At 50.2% G+C, this 12,332-nt stretch overlaps 1 protein-coding gene across 1 annotated transcript in view; it reads left to right on the forward strand.

Moving 5' to 3' along the window:
* The window catches only part of THBS4 (thrombospondin 4), a 50,222-nt gene extending 38,194 nt beyond the window's left edge, over window positions 1-12,028 (forward strand). The window contains exons 14-22 of the mRNA XM_060143201.1: window positions 921-1,039; window positions 2,122-2,174; window positions 4,711-4,904; window positions 6,269-6,447; window positions 7,091-7,139; window positions 7,233-7,429; window positions 8,060-8,232; window positions 10,703-10,842; window positions 11,388-12,028. Coding sequence (XP_059999184.1) covers window positions 921-1,039; window positions 2,122-2,174; window positions 4,711-4,904; window positions 6,269-6,447; window positions 7,091-7,139; window positions 7,233-7,429; window positions 8,060-8,232; window positions 10,703-10,842; window positions 11,388-11,449 — 1,166 coding nt within the window. The 3' untranslated portion in view covers window positions 11,450-12,028. The remainder of the gene's footprint in view (window positions 1-920; window positions 1,040-2,121; window positions 2,175-4,710; window positions 4,905-6,268; window positions 6,448-7,090; window positions 7,140-7,232; window positions 7,430-8,059; window positions 8,233-10,702; window positions 10,843-11,387) is intronic.
* Window positions 12,029-12,332: the final 304 nt, after the last annotated feature.

Below are 12,332 nucleotides of genomic sequence, written 5' to 3' on the forward strand. Positions count from 1 at the left end.
CTCCTGCAGAGACTCGGGCATTTCCCAGGAGCCTGGGAAGAGCTGTCAGGCAGGGCGGCTACATCACCCAGCTCCAGGGTCCACTGAAGGGGCCTCGTAGTGTGGTCTGTGTGACTAGCACCTCTGGAGCACAACTCTGGCGCCTCACAGGCCGTGAGGGAGGACGTTTGTTCCTGTATAGCTTCCGGAACATATAGGTGACTATCATCAAAGTATAGGCTGGATCCGATAGTTTCTGAAAAACACATCACAACACAGGACCTTGAAGGAATTTCCTTTTAGAAATACACTACACCCACCACTAACCAACACACACCCGGCACTCCAGACTATTCCCATGTCTCTAAAACACAATCCCACCTTCTATAAGCCTGACTGATGGTAAACCCGCTCAGCGAAACAAACAAACAACGCACCGAGTTGTAGCATTTGCCAGTTTCCATTATGTAAATACCACTCCCACCATCACTGGTTCCAAGGTACCAAGAGGAGATGACATGATTGAACGGGAAGCTGGGGAGCAATGGGTATGACTGGCCTGACTCCAGCACACCACTGCCTGAGCCCCGGGGCCCTTGTCATAGCTCACACACCCGTGAGGTCCTCCCTCTCCAGGGTCGGCCCACCTAGCCCTCATGACCCCCTCATCTGGTTGCAGTGATAGCCCTTGATATCTTCAACAAATTCTAACTCAGTGGATAAATGCCTCAGGTCATTCTTCTTTTAAGTCTCCCAGAATCCATCCTTCGACATTACCTCCAGGTAACTGCTGGAAAAGGTATGGCTCTCTGAGGATGGCCCAGGCAGACATTACCTACTGTGTGCCATGTGCTGGCCTGATCTCTACAGCACCTGGAAGTCTGTGCTCCAGACCTTTCTGTGATGTTCACCTGACTCAGGGAAGCATTCCTTTCTCACAGGAATAAAAAACATCCTGGACAACTGCCAGAAAGTTCCCAACCGTGATCAACAGGACAAAGATGGTGATGGCGTGGGGGATGCCTGTGACAGCTGTCCCGATGTTAGCAACCCTAACCAGGTTAGCAGGATCCAGGGGCATCCAAACTCTAGGCTGAACTGCCCAATGCAGAGACTCGCGTAAGACACGTGTCTGGAAGAACCCAGCCGAGCCCGCCAGCCCAGTTCTTTGCTGTTGCCTTATACCTAACAGCAGAGGTGGTGAAATTGTATACTTAAGCCTGGAGGTGATGGGAAGAACATTACAGGAGATCTGAGGCCTTCGGGACTAATCTCACAGGCTGTGAAGTCCCTGTGAGGTTAGGAATAGTTGTTTTGGGGGTTTCTTAAAATTTATCTGGCTGCGCCGGGTCTTAGTTGCAGCACGTGGGCTCTTCGTTGCTGTGTGCGGGATCTTTAGTTGCGGCATGCAGGATCTAGTTCCCTGAGCAGGGATCGAACCCGGGCTCCCTGCATTGGGAGCACACAGTCTTAACTGCTGGACCACCGGGGAAGTCCCAGTAATAGTTTAATGATGCCCAAAGCAAGTTGTTTTTTTTTTTTGGCTGAAAGGAAAATGCAATGTGGAAATTAACCATGGGGAGCCTCATGTCCCTTTCATCCCCAAATCCCAACAACAGCCTATGTATGGACATTTCAGATTGGGATCAGTCAGCGATGTGCTGTTTGCCTTCTCTCTCCTCCTTCCTGTCTGGATAATTGGATATGATGTGTCACTTATTTTTAAAGCCCTGAGAGAGGGGCGTCATTATTGCCCTCTGACTCACTCCTATCCTGGCTCAATTCCAAAATGCAGAAGCAAAGCAAAATCTGTTTGCCTTGTCCCCGTGCCTGTGGCTGGCTCCCTTCCGACCCGTGCCTGAGTGCCACGTCTCCACCTGCCACCATGCTGCCCCAGCGCCCTTCTCCAATCAGCTCATCTGGTGTGTAGGCAGCCCATCCTTGGAGCTTGATATTTTGGAAGGCTTTTTTGAAAATTCAGCATTGTGCCTACACCAATATGGTGTTGTCCTTTTGCAGTTTGCACCACCCCAATTCCAGAGGAATAATTCCTGAGATCCAGTGATGATGGGCTGGGTCTGCCTTCTCTGGAACATTCTGTGCAGGCCCAGGGGTAAATAACACATTTTGTTCTCTTTGCAGTCTGATGTGGATAACGATCTGGTTGGGGACTCCTGTGACACCAATCAGGACAGGTATGGCATGTTTCCCAGCTGCATAGGGCTGATGAAAATTCCAGAGGAAGTTTTCTCTTTCAGAGCTCTCCGTTGCTACCATGCTTTGGGATCTCTCTGGGCAGATTGAGTTGCTGGAGGGACCATAGCCCTGTCTTTGGTCAGGGTCACTGCACCTCCATGAATGGGGGACTTGACGGTACCAGGAGGGGCCACTAGGCACTCGAGCAACTGAGACTGTATCACAGGAGAGGCGGTGTAGCATCATGCTTTAGAGCTGGGCTCTGGAGCGACACAGCTAGATATAAATCCCAGCTCCTCCACTTACACAGCAGCTTACCTTAGGCAAGTTACCTCATCTCCCTGTGCCTCCATTTTCTCATCTGTAAAATGGGGATGGAAATGGAATGTAGCTCTTAGGACTATTGTGAAAGTTGAGTTAATTTATGGAAAGGACATATTACAGTTTCTGTTACATAGATGTTAGCTCTTTTGCTGTTATATTCTTTCAGCTCAGGAAAGCTTCATCATCATCCCAAAATAGAGAGCTGTCAGTGTGCTGAGGGAATCACTGTTATTTCATTGTCCTTGGAATTTTTTCTTTCAGTTTTCTTTATTTGGGTGGAGTTGTTCTATGCAAATGAATGTTGTCAGCCCTTCTAGCCCCACATGGATGGAGTCCTACGTTAAGACACGGGGCTGGATCAGATGCTATAGGAACATCAAAAATGTAGGCATGGCCAGCTCTGCCCTAGAGGTACCTGCTGTCCAAGACTCTAAACCCTTTCATCTCTGTAGGGAATCATAGGGGCAGCAGGACAGGGGTGAGAGACGGAAAGGAGTCTAAAAGGCAAAGCAGGAAGAAACATAGCTGCCCTTCTCAACCTCTTCTCAGAGGCTTCCCTACAGGCAGCAGCTCCCAAGCCCAACCTTGCTCAAGGACAGCTCCTATCAAGTCCTTGTGCTCCGTGTCCTTGATGCACAGTACATGCCAGCTAAGTGAACGTCAACAGACTTCTCAGTCTGAGTCTCAATTTCTTCATCTGCAAAGTAGAGAGAATTAAATGCCAAGTGATGGTAAAAAAGAAAGATAACGTAGGTAAAGCTCCTACCTACAGTGCTGGCCCTCAGATAACCTGCAGAAAATGGTAACTGAGGTATTAGTGTTATCACAGCATGAGGAAAGGAGAGGCAAGTCGGAGACAGTTTGACATAGGATGTCTCCGTTTTTGAGGTTAAGATGCGGCTGGTACCCTGACAACTTCCCTCGATAATGTACGTCAAGAATGTTCCCTGTTGTAGGTCATCCTGTGCTCTCAGTGCCATCTAAGTGATTTCTAAAATATCCTGTCCCACCAGCCTCTAGATTTTCTGCCTAAAATAACTCATTTCACTACATTTTAATTCCCACAAACTTGAGGACAGAAACTGCTTGGTTTTGCATAAAAATGTTCAGGGCTATATGGAATGGCTGCTAATGGAAATAGCTCAATCTTATGATTTGGAAAGCAGCCCTGCCACATGCCCAGGAATTCCACTGTTGGAGTTGTGTCACCTTCTGCCTGTCGGGGTTGACCTCACTTTCTCTGGGACCCATCTGGGAAGCATTGGCCTGAAGGGCATGGACTGGCCCCTGGCTTCCCTTCCTTGTCCCACTGTGGACAGCGTGGGGCAGTTGCTGGTCCAGGACGAGCTGTGGGTGGCGCCCGTGAAAGGAGTATCTGCTCTAATCCAGGGTAGCCATGGGAGGCCTCCATCAACTCAGGGAAGCCTGGGGACAGGGCAGACTCATCCTCAGGTGGCCGTTAGGCCTGGAAAGAAGGAATGTCAGGTGGGCAGAGAACGAGGGTTCTGAGAAGTGCGTTAGCCCAGGGCCGAGCCCGGCCTACGTGCTCAGTTCTTGGGAAGGGCGGCCCTGCTGTTCCTGCCCTTCTCCCTGTGCATTCCCGTCTGACGCTTCTCGGGCTTACTGGCCGGGCATGGTGAAGAGTCATAGAAAAGGAAACACCTTAGGGCTTCCCAAGAGCCAGGCACTCAGAAGTGTTTTTCTTATATTAAAACGTAACATGCAAAATTCTAATCACTTAATCATTCAATCTTCCTAACAACCCTGTGAGGTAGGCTGTTATTATTCCCATGGTACAGGGGAGGATGCTGAGCCGTAGAGGGGTAAGGGTCACGTCCGGGGCCCCATGCTGGTGCGCAGCGGAGCCAGGACTCGCAGCGGGCAGTGAGTCCACTGCCCCTCACTTTGTTCCCCTCCCACTTTCTCTGTCGGGGGTCACAGTCGTGCCCGGGGACTGAAAGGAGCATCTGGTCACCAAATCACAGAAATAGGCCCTTATTTTGAATAGAAAATGATCTACTTGTTTCAACAGGTTGGAGAAGTGGGAAATGGTCTCTGAGGCCCATAAGGCAGCCTCATCTAAGGACCTGTGGGGGTGATAAAAGACCAAGCCTGGTTAAGACCCCAAACCCAAACTCTCCCTCCTGAGAACTGGACTCTTCGTGTCCTCTGCTGAACTGGGACGCAAACCCCCTCTCCTTTCTCCCACAGTGATGGAGACGGGCACCAGGACAGTACAGACAACTGCCCCACTGTCATAAACAGTGCCCAGCTGGACACTGATAAGGATGGAATTGGTGACGAGTGTGATGATGACGATGACAATGATGGCATCCCAGACCTGGTGCCCCCTGGACCAGACAACTGCCGGCTGGTCCCCAACCCTGCCCAGGAGGACAGCAACAGTAAGTGGGCTCAGCCCCAGGCTCCCTTCAGCCAGGCCCATGGTGGCCCACCTCTGCCAGGGCCCCAGCTTCTCTGAGCAGCCACAGCTTGTGTGGACAGTCGACATCTGCTAGATACCAGTCTCCAACTGTCAGAGAAGAGCTGCTTCTGCACAGCCCTCGGATGAGACCACACAGGGCAGGGAAGCAGCCACGTGCTGCTCGGGGCTTGGAGAGCTGCTCCACCATCTTGCTCGTGCCTTTCACCAGAGTGACAGGGCAGGAGCGGGATGGAGGGGAGGGCACCGCAGCGCTGCGTGATGCCTGATGCCTGCAGGGGCCAAGCTGTTAAGGAAAGGTATGCACAGAGCCAGAAATGAGACAGCAGAGTGGTGAGGACACATGGTGGTGCGTTGGTGAGGGCATGCCCATCCCAATATGCAAATTCAAATTTCAATACCATCTGTCAGCTGGACAAAAGACACTGGGCTATATTCAGCCTAAGAATCGCTGTAAATTCTTCTTAGATTTTGGTGACCATAATTTCCCTGCTTTTTATGCGTCATAGTCCAGAAAGTACTGTAGACATTTGCTTACGTAAGGTCAGGCTTAAGATCCACCAGTTGGGGCTCCCCTGGTGGCGCAGTGGTTGAGTGTCCGCCTGCCGATGCAGGGGACGCGGGTTCGTGCCCCGGTCCCGGAAGATCCCACATGCCGCGGAGCGGCTGGGCCCGTGAGCCATGGCTGCTGAGCCTGTGCATCGGAGCCTGTGCTCCGCAACGGGAGAGGCCACAACAGTGGGAGGCCCGCGTACTGCAAAAAAAAAAAAAAAAAAAAGATCCACCAGTTGGTGAAACCCCTGTCCTAGAGGACAGCCAGGGTTTCCTGTCAGGTCAACTTTGAAGTGTACTTTTTTAGTAAGATTTTTTTTTTTGATGTGGACCATTTTTAAAGTCTTTATTGAATTTGTTACAATATTGCTTCTGTTTTTTGTTTTGGTTTTTTGGCTGCGAGGCATGTGGGATCCTAGCTCCCCAACCAGGGATCGAACCCGCACGCCCTGCATTGGAAGAGGTAGTCTTAACCACAGGACCACCAGGGAAGTCCCTCGTCAGGTCATCTTTGGACAGTTGCCCTCCACTCTGTCCCTAGGAAGTCCTTTTGATCACCTGCAGTGGGGTTCACTCACCTGCAGTGGGGTTCACCAACCCACCACGAGGACCGCGGGGCCGGCTCAGACACGGCTGATTCCAGGACTCCTCGCTCCACGTGGACCTGGGTCTTGGGCTCTCTCTGCTCCTTGCCCAGCCCCCTCTGTCACGGAGGGGGTGGCTTGGGGGTAGTAGGCATTACTGAACTGAGCCCCTCCTCCTCCACCCCCACAGGCGACGGCGTGGGGGACATCTGCGAGACAGACTTCGACCACGACCAGGTCATCGATCGGATCGACGTGTGCCCGGAGAACGCAGAGGTCACCCTGACCGACTTCAGGGCCTATCAGACGGTGGTCCTGGACCCTGAAGGGGACGCCCAGATCGATCCCAATTGGGTGGTCCTGAACAAGGTGAGGGTCATGCGGTCGGCACCGGCTCAGCGTTGCCTCTCGACACAGGCCCTTCTGAGAGTAGTGGGTAAATTTTGAGGGTGCCGACCTCCAGCCAGGTACTGTTCCACGTCGTGTTTGTTCCTCTCAACAGCCCTGTGACAGAGCTCTTTCATTAGCCTCGTTTTACAGATGATGAGCTCAAGTGTTACAAAGCTTGAATGATTACTCATGGTAGCACTGCAGTTAAGCAGCTAAGGTTGCTGGATTTGGGACCTAGGCAGTCTGACCCTAGAGCCATGCTTCTAATCTCTGCAGTAGATGCTCCGGTGTGTCCTCCTCCCTGTGGACCTAAAGAAGACAGGCACAGAGAGGCTTCGTAGGTTTTCCAGTGTCACCCAGGAGGTCACATTCATTAGAAGCATATGTTCTCTAATTAAGGGTTTATTGACTCAGCTTAAGTGACAGTTTTAGCAAAACTATTTCTACTTAGCTTTGAGGGTTTTTGTTTTTTTCTAAGGGTACGCTTTCTTTGAGCACATAACAAGGGAGAGCAGTTCCTCAGATAATGAAATCTTTACATGGAGGTCTGAGGTTCTGGGCTTCTCTGAGATGATTCTACGCCCTCCAAGGTTAATCTTAACCCCTTCAACTCTCTCCGCAGGGCATGGAGATCGTGCAGACCATGAACAGCGATCCGGGCCTGGCAGTGGGTACGTCCAGGGCCTCATCACCACTGGTACAGAATTCACTCTTTCGAGCTGGTGTGGCTTGTCTGTTTTTCTCATCTATTTTGATCGTTACAGGGTACACGGCTTTTAATGGAGTGGACTTCGAAGGGACCTTCCACGTCAACACCCAGACGGACGATGACTATGCTGGCTTTATCTTTGGTTACCAAGACAGTTCCAGCTTCTATGTGGTCATGTGGAAGCAGACGGAGCAGACGTACTGGCAGGCCACCCCGTTCCGGGCTGTTGCAGAACCTGGCATTCAGCTCAAGGTACTCATCTCCCTTTCCTCTGGGCCCTTCACCCACCTTTTAAATTCTGTGTTCTCCCATATGGCATTTATCCATCTAAGGAATTGATGCATTCGTGCCAGCATTCAAGTTAGGGAACACTGGAGCCCATCCAGGGCCTTGCCTTCACTCCTGCGTACAAGCTACGTGCTTCCCTCTGGGTGACTGATGGTGACAATGTCAGCCCCAGTAGGGGCCCAAGAGGTGGGGAGGATTTGGGCTGCAGCTTCAGACACACTCTTCTGGAAACTGGTATTGTGTTTCCTCGATGGGGCCAGCTTTGTACAGGAGGGCTGGGAGGCTACCTCTGTCACTCCTGCTGGGAGGAAAGGCACACTTCAGAGCCCTCATTGGCCAAATGTGGGGAGCAATGGATTTTCAGCAGGAAAGACATGGGCTGGGTTAGTGGAATACTGGCCAGTGCGGATTACTGAAAGGCTGGGGGGAGCATCGCAGTAGAAATGGCACTTAAGTGTTGATGCTTTGTGTCCAGATACAAAGCCACCAGATTGTAACCGTGACTTCCCACCCCGTCACCACCCCAGGGATGGAGGGTGCGGGAAGGGTGGTCTGTGCGTTCTGTTCTAAGACCTCACTCGTGTCGTTGTCCAGGCCGTTAAGTCTAAGACGGGTCCGGGGGAGCATCTCCGCAACTCCCTGTGGCACACCGGGGACACCAGCGACCAGGTCAGGCTGCTGTGGAAGGACTCCAGGAATGTGGGCTGGAAGGACAAGGTGTCCTACCGCTGGTTCCTGCAGCACCGGCCCCAGGTGGGCTACATCAGGTAGGTGCAGCGCCCCCTCCTCCCTGTACACTTGAAGTAAAGCGCATCCTCCTTCTGCATCGCGGAGCCTCCGCTTCCCTGAGCCGAGGGTCCCCGAGGACATGCTAGGACCTCAGGCTCCCAGAAAAGAGGTGGGAGGACGACACCCGGCTCAGACTGACCGCCTGGATGGTAGGGCCAAACTGGGGGTAGAAGGACCTTCTGTGGGGGAGGCCTTGGCACCGGGGCACCAGAACGGTGATTCCCCTCTGCCACGCTGACCCGTGTGAGGTGAGACGTGCACTGACTCTCCCATCCGCATCCCCATGTGGTCCCTCTGGGCCCTGTATCATCACTTACCCACAAACATTTCACGCTGCAGTGAGTCCCTCACGGTCTGATAAACTCCACGAGGGCAGCACCCATGTCTCATTTTATCTTGGTCTCCCCAGTGCCTGACAGTGACGGCACGTCCCACCCTCGGCATGAACTGACCTTCATGTGAGCCGATGTAATCTGCCTTATTTCCCTGTAGGACTATTTAAAAAACAAACAACTGTTCTCAGAAGCTAGGATGCCTTAGCACTACATCTTTGAAATTTAGTCGGTGTACTTTTCTCTCTCATTCCTCAAACTTACAGATCAACACCCATGCCAGCTTATGTAGCACTTTTAGGAAGGGTGCTGATTGCTTTCTGCTGACCGGGGGCAAGGAAGCTGCTGAGTGGGAAAAAAGCGAATCATGAGGGCTAGTTCAGATTTTGTCCTTCTTTGAGACATTACATCGAATGTAATCTGTCTCACAGTAAGATGATCATGTTCTCAGCCCTGTTAAGCTTAATGCCCCTTTTTTATGACATATTTTGAGATGCCCCCTCTGTGTCCCAAAATGAAATCATAGAAAATATAACCTACCTGCACATATTATTTTAGAGAGTCAATCTGATCCCTAATAGAGAAATAAAAATTTATAACAAAATCGTGTAAATGCTTGGACACAACCACACCCAACACAAAATGAGACAGACATTGGCGCCTGTGCCTAGAATCACGGCAGAGGCGATGTCCTACTACAGATTGGTGTGTTGTAGACACAACAGTGGTAATGTGACTTTCTAAAATGGTGAACAGCTACAGAGAAGGACAAATATTGTATGACATCACTTACATGTGGAACCTAAAAGGTACAAATGAACTGATTTACAAAACAGAAGTAGAGTCACAGATGTAGAAAACAATCTATGGCTATGGGGGGCGGGGAAGGGAAAAATTAGGAGGTTGGGATTGACATATACACACTACTGTATATAAAATGCATAACTAATAAGGACCTACTGTATAGCACAGGGAACTCAATATTCTGTAATGGCCCATGTGGGAATAGAATCTAAAACAGTGGATATATGTAGAGGTGTAACTGATTCACTTTGCTGTACAGCAGAAAGTAACACAACATTGTAAGTCAACTATACTCCAATAAAATAAGTAAATAGTAAACAGCTTAATTGTTAAACAAAACAAAGTACAGCTGACCTTTGAGCAATTCAGGGGATCAGTTCCAGGACCCCGCCAGGGATAAAGATCTGCAGATGCTCCAGTCCCATAGTCGGCCTTCCGTATCAGCGGCTCAGTATCTGCAGAGTCAACCACCTGTAGATCACATAGTAAAGTAGTATTTGGAAAAAATCCACATATAAGTGGACGCATGCAGTTCAAGCCTATGTTGTTTCAGGGTCGACTGTACTCAGTTTCTCAATTTACCCTGGAAAATCAGTTAATACCAGCGCAAAAACTACTTGATGTTCACAAGTGAGAGAGAGTTAGGTTCTAAGCCCAGATAAACAGTCTCTTCACCTACCCAAGGGTCTGGAGGAGCACCCCAAAAGTGTCTGGATGCAGGACAAGTTTTGATTTTTCTCTCCAGGGCCTTGTAAGCTACCCAGCACCCCTGGCCTCTGTCACTAAATGCCACGGTGACAGCTCAAAATGCTCCGACAAATGTCTCAAACCCTGCTTAGGGAGTGCCGTCCCTCCCGAGGAGAATCATTGCTCTGGGATTCCACCAAATGTTATCAGTTCGACCTAGAAAAAAGCAGTGGTTTTCAAGCATGAGGTCTGGACAAGGTAACTCACTGGACAGTGAAGTCACAAAGCCTCTCGGTCCTGAGTCGTATTGTGATTTCTCTTTAACTCATCAGCGAGTACCCAGCGAGTTGAACTCGGTGCCCAGCATCATGCTAGGCCTTTGGAGAGACGGAAGAGGGGAGATGTGGACAGGTGGTCCCTGACCTCATGGAGCTTCCAGTCTCGTAGGGAAAGGGGGGAACACAGCAGCGGGAGCACGCTCCAGGTCTGTGAAAAGTAGAGTATGAAACAGAGCAAAGATGCAGGTGGATAAGAATTGGGACCCCTAGGTCTTACGACAGGCGCTTCCCCCAACCTTGGTTGGAGACCTACTCACGGAGACCCGCTCTGGCTGTGTTGTCCACAGGGTGCAGTTTTATGAAGGCTCCGAGTTGGTGGCTGACTCGGGGGTCACCATAGACACCACCATGCGTGGAGGCCGGCTCGGCGTGTTCTGCTTCTCCCAGGAAAACATCATTTGGTCCAACCTCAAATATCGCTGCAATGGTAACGTACATTCTTGTCGCTGCATACTATCACTACTAGAAAAAAAATCCAATAATGCCACCCTATCGGGGTGCCACACATCCCTTCCAGAAGCCACAAGCTCACGCCACATATTCCCGAAACCTGAGAATCCCTGTGTCATCCAAGTAAAAGGCAGATCTCATTTCTCCTATTTGATAGGTGAGGAAATTGAGCCCCAGAGAATTAAACTGCTCGGCTTACTTAGAACGTGGGTTCAGTGAGAGATTCAGGCAGGTTTAATTGACAGGCAGCCTTCATTTTCATACAGCTCACACAGAATCATAAACTCAAAATCCATTTTTCCTTTAGGCCTGTGAATGAGCGCTCCTGGGCTTTAAGCCAACAATTTGCAAAGCAGCGGCGGTAGAAAATGGCTGCCGGGGGTGTGGCGTGAAGTGGTGTCTTTGGGGGCCTGCTGGGTGGGCTGACAGCAACCCCTACAGGATGCCTCCCAGCGTGAGATGCACCAGGATGCGGGCTGGAGGGAGCCTTTCTAATCCCCCTGTGCCTGTTCTCCTTTGCAGACACCATCCCAGAGGACTTCCAAGAATTTCAAACCCAGAATTTCGATCGCCTGGATAACTAAACCAAAGAAACAATCCGTGACTGCTTTTCCAAACACTGAAACCACATATTTTTTTAACCTCCTACAACTTTCTTTATATACACTGTGGCTTTCTTTTGCCCACCCAAATATACCAAACTTTTTATATGAATGTAGCAATAAAGAGGAGAATTTCTAAAAACTGTGTTACCCAGACATCGCTTGCACGTGGCTCAGGCTTTGATGATGTGTGTGCCGTTCTCTGTGGTGTCCACGTGCAACAGTCAAAAGGCTCAGGCCAGAGGTCTCATCTTCCGTCTCTCCAGTTAGCTTCACACAGAAGCCTCACAGTTCCGTGCTCACCTCAGCAGCCTCCTTATTCTGGGTAAGAAGCCTCAGAAACACTGCTCAGGGACACCTTTCCTATGAAGACTTTTCCTGACCCATCCTGGGGCAGATTTGTCCAGTTTCTTCTGTTACCCTCCCCACCTCACACACACACCTTCTGCCCAGACTCCTATGCCAGCACTTTCAACACGATTATTGTGCTTATCTATATATTTGGCTCCCTCTAGTGGAATATCAGCTAATTGAGAATAAAGGACCATGTCTTAACTACAATCTGTATAATCTGAGTGCCCGACATGGAGTAGATATCCAGTAAATTTCTGGCTGGCTGGATGCACGAATGCCTCTTAAGTAATAAGGACAATAGCGTATATGGATCATATAAGCCCTCCTACAACTCAGAAAGCTGCTCACAACATACGCTCTATGTGCGGTGGTATCGGCAGCCTCTCTGTGTGTATGGGACAGAAACTTGCCTGATTTTTGCACTAGCCTTTCTCCCATTGCATTTGTTAGGCAAAGATCCAGGCAAATTTTTATAAATTCCCTTAGATTTTTGTTTCAAGGAATATTGCTG

The sequence above is a fragment of the Lagenorhynchus albirostris genome, chromosome 3, assembly GCF_949774975.1.
Source record: "Lagenorhynchus albirostris chromosome 3, mLagAlb1.1, whole genome shotgun sequence".
NCBI classification, from domain to species: Eukaryota; Metazoa; Chordata; class Mammalia; order Artiodactyla; family Delphinidae; genus Lagenorhynchus; species Lagenorhynchus albirostris.